Source organism: Cynoglossus semilaevis, chromosome 15 (assembly GCF_000523025.1).
Source record: "Cynoglossus semilaevis isolate Cse_v1.0 chromosome 15, Cse_v1.0, whole genome shotgun sequence".
Taxonomy (NCBI): domain Eukaryota; kingdom Metazoa; phylum Chordata; class Actinopteri; order Pleuronectiformes; family Cynoglossidae; genus Cynoglossus; species Cynoglossus semilaevis.
The window spans coordinates 19,327,686-19,333,580 of NC_024321.1; the positions used below are offsets into that span (position 1 = coordinate 19,327,686).

The 5,895-nt window shown below is 49.5% G+C and overlaps 1 protein-coding gene across 3 annotated transcripts in view; it reads left to right on the forward strand.

Moving 5' to 3' along the window:
• gria1a (glutamate receptor, ionotropic, AMPA 1a) overlaps positions 1-3,968 on the forward strand; it is a 44,660-nt gene extending 40,692 nt beyond the window's left edge. For 2 of the 3 annotated variants that reach the window (XM_008327628.3, XM_008327633.3), the window contains exons 15-16: positions 912-1,046; positions 3,656-3,968. In XM_008327628.3, coding sequence (XP_008325850.1) covers positions 912-1,046; positions 3,656-3,823 — 303 coding nt within the window. In that variant the 3' untranslated portion in view covers positions 3,824-3,968. Of the gene's footprint in view, positions 1-911; positions 1,205-3,655 lie in introns of all 3 variants that reach the window. The other variant, XM_008327629.3, reaches the window with a different exon arrangement.
• The last annotated feature ends 1,927 nt before the right edge of the window (positions 3,969-5,895 follow it).

Consider the following 5,895-nt stretch of genomic DNA (forward strand, 5'->3'; position numbering starts at 1 on the left):
AACCCCAGAACCCCAGAACCCCAGAACCCCAGAACCCCAGAACCCCAGACCCCCAGAACCCCAGAACCCCAGACCCCCAGAACCCTAGAACCCCAGAACCCCAGACCCCAGAACCCCAGAACCCCAGAACCCAAATCTAATTTCTGTAGAAATATCAACATCAGTTCAGGGTAGAAGTCGTCTCCTCAGAGTTTACACCTCCACACACTGCACTGATGCATTGTGGGTTGTTTGGTTGTAGGCTGTGCAGAGTGTTGCCTTCACGGTCCGTTTCACTGTTGGAATTTAACTGGTCACTTGTGATTGGCTCAGTGTCCGTCTGCATTTCCTGAAAATGAAAACTAAATTGCCCAGAGGTTGAAGGCAGTACTGCAGCAGGACCAGAGTCAATGAAAGCAGGTCCAGGTAAATCCAGGTCTGAGTCTGGTTCTGTGATGGTCTTTTTGTCCTGTTCGGGTCAGTTCCCTGGTGGTGCAGTACCGCGGTGTCGTTCTCCCCAGAACCATGAGCTTGTGTTGTCAGAAATGTCAAGTTTCTTCTTGATGTGGCTCCACTGCTGCGGCGTCAGTTACAAACCCCGACACAGACCTGCTTCAGGTCCAGGGGCAGTGGTTTACCTACCTGCCTGCCCTGCAGTAGGTCTGAGGTTCAAATCCACCAACCCTGGAGAACCACAGGGAGAGTAGCTGAGCTCCAACTGCCCCTGAACTCTTCAGTCTTCTGCCCCATCAGTGTGATGATCAGGGAGATCAGACAGAAACGTCCAGTTGAAACTCTGTGCTGCAGCTGCATGAGAAACAATGTGTGTACGTGTGTGTGTGTACGTGTGTGTGTGTTTGTGTCGTTCCGTCACACCCAGGTTCTCACCTCCCCCCTCTGCTCTCTCCTCCCCCTTCCTCCTCCTCCTCCAGGACAAGACCAGCGCTCTGAGCCTCAGTAACGTGGCGGGGGTCTTCTACATCCTCATCGGGGGTCTGGGTCTGGCCATGCTGGTGGCGCTGGTGGAGTTCTGCTACAAGTCCAGGACAGAGTCGCGTCGAATGAAGGTGTCCACCGCACGAGCCGCTGCCGCCTCAGCCGCTCAGGCCTTTCACTGCTCAGCCTTAGACAGTGGTGCTAGCGCCCCCTACACTGAGTTGCAGAGCTACGGCCTGTACGCCAACAACACTGTTAAGATATAAGAGCAGAGCCACACAGCCACTGGGTAGGAAACACTGTGATCCAGACACAATGATGATGATGATGATGATGATGATGATGATGATGATGATGATGATGATGATGACGTCCGCCTCTTCACATCGCCGCCCATCTAACCCGTGATCACAGTAGGGCCTCTCAAGGCTTCCACCGCAGTGCAAACGCTCTCCTGTACCTCTCTTTACCCCCACGCCCCCCCTCTTTACCCCCCCCCACACACACACACACACACAGTCTGTCACTGATCTCCTGAACCACTTGATTTTAGAACTGCCTTCTTAAACAAACATCAACACCGTTGCCGTGGTTACAGTGATCTAGCAGCAGTCTGCAGCTCAGGTGTGAAGGCAGTTTGAATCACAGTGGTTCGTTTTCCTCCTGTCGCTGATCAACCCTCTCTGCTGCTCCTCCTACTCCTCCTCTTCCTCCTCCTCCTCCTCTTCCTCTTCCTCCTCCTCCTCCTCTTCCTCCTCCTCTTCCTCCTCCTCTTCCTCCTCTTCCTCCTCCTCCTCCTCCTCTTGCTGACTGTCTTGTAAATGCAGGGCCCATCGTGGGGAACATCTTTTCTCTGTACATCATCAGGCAGGCCTGTGGCTCCCACACACCCACACACACACACACACACACAGTCTGTCACTGATCTCCTGAACCACTTGATTTTAGAACTGCCTTCTTAAACAAACATCAACACCGTTGCCGTGGTTACAGCGATCTAGCAGCAGTCTGCAGCTCAGGTGTGAAGGCAGTTTGAATCACAGTGGTTTGTTTTCCTCCTGTCGCTGATCAACCCTCTCTGCTGCTCCTCCTACTCCTCCTCTTCCTCCTCCTCTTCCTCCTCCTCTTCCTCCTCCTCCTCCTCCTCTTGCTGACTGTCTTGTAAATGCAGGGCCCATCGTGGTGAACATCTTTTCTCTGTACATCATCAGGCAGGCCTGTGGCTCTCACACACACACACACACACACAGTCTGTCACTGATCTCCTGAACCACTTGATTTTAGAACTGCCTTCTTAAACAAACATCAACACCGTTGCCGTGGTTACAGCGATCTAGCAGCAGTCTGCAGCTCAGGTGTGAAGGCAGTTTGAATCACAGTGGTTTGTTTTCCTCCTGTCGCTGATCATCCCTCTCTGCTGCTCCTCCTCCTCCTCCTCCTCTTGCTGACTGTCTTGTAAATGCAGGGCCCATCGTGGTGAACATCTTTTCTCTGTACATCATCAGGCAGGCCTGTGGCTCACACACACACACACACACACACACACACACACTCTTCACTGCTTTAACCCCGACCGCTCTTTTATTCATATTTGACGACAGGAAGTGGCTCCGCCCACAGCTGCTCTGATTGGCTAACAGCGTGGATCAAACACAGATAAACACGAGTCCGTTCATCAAAGCTGGGTCAGATCCAGGAGTGTGTTCTAATCAGGAGGGACGGGGGGGCAGGAGGGGGGTGTGCACTGAGCCCACCAGTCCAGGGACATCTTTATGATCTTTGGCTTCAAAGAGAAACATCTCCGCTCCAATTAGAGGGCGCTATAATTTTTGGATCCCAGTGCAGCTCCTACAGGTGGCTCCAGATTGTCCTCACTTTGGCCAATTTAATCAGCCAATGAAAGGAGGGGGGTGAGGGGGGGGGCAGGCTAACCTGGAGGTTCAGCTCTGCTGCTGCTGCTGCTGCTGCTGCTGCTGCAGGTTAGACCTTGATGCTCCTCCACCTGCTCCACCTGTGAATATCAGTGACGTCCAGACACAGAGAGGGAAAAGTAGAAGAACGTCTGCTGACAGATTTACTCCTGACGTGACACCACAGTCAGACTCTAACATCTACCCACAATCCTTCACTCCTGTATATCTACAGATATCTTTTACTACAGTAAAACACGTATGCCCAGAAAAGTTGGTGTTTTTTTTCTAAAACCCAGTGAAACCTTCAGTCTGACAACGGTCTGTGATGTCCCTTCACTGACAGGTGGACAGGTGACACCAGGCCGTTCATCCTGGTAATCTGTTCATCTGACAGTGGTGCTGCCACCATCAGGCTCCCTGGCTCAATAACAGCAATCCATAAAATCCCTGGTTGGATTATGGTCTGGAGGGAGTCAGGTGTAAAAGACTCTGACGAAGGGACACAGAGTTCAGTGGATCAATCAGTGAAAGGTCCCAGTCATCGGTACCAGGCACTGACTGTGATTCACATTAGTAATCCTCTGACCCTCACCTGGTCCCAGGCTGATCCTCTGGTCCGAACGTTCTCTGTTCATTGGATTTTTAGAAATTGTACCAACTTTTCTGAGATGAGTGAGTTTAAAAAAATAAAAAAATGACTGGTTAAAAACAGCAGCATGCGCTAAAGCTAACGCTTCACTGACGGTGTTTGCTCCACTGTAGTGCACGACGGTCGGAGCTGAAGGACGGCGCTGCCCAGACTAACTGTTGACCGTCTGTTCTTACAGCAGTCCATCAACGACGCCATGCGCTGTTCCACCCTGACCAGGATGAGCGGGAACGGGAGCGGTGGAGAGAACGGACGGATCCTCACCCACGACTTCCCCAAAACCGTTCAGACGCTGCCCTGTATGAGCCACACCGCCAGCATGGGACTGGGCGCCTCCGGCATGTGAGCATCACATGACTGTGCTGGTGGTGAGGTGGAGGCAGGGTGGGGGGGCACAAGACGAGCACAGGGACCCCTGGGACCTGAACATCCACGGCTGTCCACTCCTGACCCGTCTGATCCCCCGGCCACAAATTCCAGACTTAACTTACTGCCAAAATGCACTTGTTTGCAACCGTGGTTTTTATTTTTTGTTTTTTTTTTCCCAGCGGACATTTGAAAAAAGATACTGATTACGTAAAAAAAAAAAAAAGAAAGAAAAAGTGCTGCAATAAAAAAAGCTGTCAACAGGGGGTGTTTTTGAATTTTTTACAGTGTTCATTTACTCTGTGTGGAAAAAAAGAACTTTTCTTCATCGGTGTGACGCCTGCACTGTGTCATTTCTATGGAACTGTTGACGTCAGACTGTGTGTGCAATACCTTCACCCACCACTGCGGACCTTCTACTACCTACCGATGCTTCTTGACGGTCGACGGATCGTGTCTTTGCACAGATGTAAACGAGGACAGACGGACGATGGCGACTGTCGCGGTTTGATATGATTTATTTTGGGGGGGGGGGGGGGCGGACGAGTTGCTTTCACTCTCATTCCCACATCATGCTGAACGGACTGGGTACTCTGTGGGGTAGTACGGTGGTGTATACTGCAGTACGGTGGAGTATACTCCAGTCCAGCTTGATCTCACACACACACACACACACGTTACCACTGACCTGTTTGATTGGCCATCCAGTAGATTTGATGTCCAGTACTCTGTCCAGTACTCTGTCCAGTACTCCGTCCAGTACTCTGTCCAGTACTGAGTGACCTTACACTGTATTCTATTGTGGTGATTTTCATAATTGTACTTTTATTTTTCTTACTTTTTCATCACACTGAAGAAAACAGAATGATCAAATCCATTTGTGATCGAGGGAAAATCTTCTGTTGAATCTGTCGATAAACTTGTTATCCTTGATTTTTAGTTGTAGAAGAAGAAACATCAGACACAACGTCTTCAGGACCAGAGGAGTTTCACCTGTTAATGATGATGATGATGATGATGATGATGATGGTGATGATGGTGATGATGATGATGATGATGGTGATGATGGTGATGATGATGATGATGATGGTGATGATGGTGATGGTGATGATGGTGATGATGATGGTGATGATGATGAAGACGGTGATGATGATGATGATGATGAAGATGATGATGATGATGATGATGATGATGAAGATGATGATGATGCACACTGCAGGACAAACAAAGAAATCAATCAACCCTGCAGCTGATTTTTGGTTTGTAACATTTAGAACTGTTTTTTACAGTGATTTTAAATTATCACCATTTTTGTGTTCACGTGAGAGCTGCAGCAGTCTTAGCCCCGCCCTGAACGCTCTCGTTAGCTCAGGTGCTAGTCCCAAGCCAGTACTGACCAACCGACCCCCTCCTCTAACCCTCGACTACATGTCAAATCAGAGCCAATCAGAAAGTGACTTCCAAAAAAACAAGAAAATATTTTTTTAAAACCTGTTTTTTCTTCTTCAGACAAAATAATCGCTGGTGTTCACTGGTTAACACGTAAACCTGGTAATAACTCGTTAACCTGCTGGGCCCTGGAACAGAAATATTTCTGTCATCTTTTTCTTCTCCTTGCTGCTCAACACTGCCCTCAGAGTTGTCCTGTGGTACTGCTACGTCTCTCGTGGTGTCGCACACATCCACAAGCTAATCGTAAATGAACCAAATTTTGCCGAGGATGAAGGAAAGACACGGTACAGACCAGATGTCACTGATGAACTCATCGAGGACTTCCCTCAAATGGAACCGTCGTCTCTTCTGCTCTGACCTTTTATCTGACCTTTTATTGTCTCCACACTACAGTGAATGACACACGTCACAGTGGGGTGTGTCCTGACAGGTGTGTGTGTGTGTGTGTGTGTGTGTGTGTGTGTGTGTGAGGTTGTACTGGCTGTAAATACAATCTTTGCCCCTGCCTGATGTCACTGGTCACCTACAGTAAATGTCAGGTACTGCACCGTGTCACCATCACAGAGAGCCTTTACCCTCTCCTTTGACGGCTCATCTGTT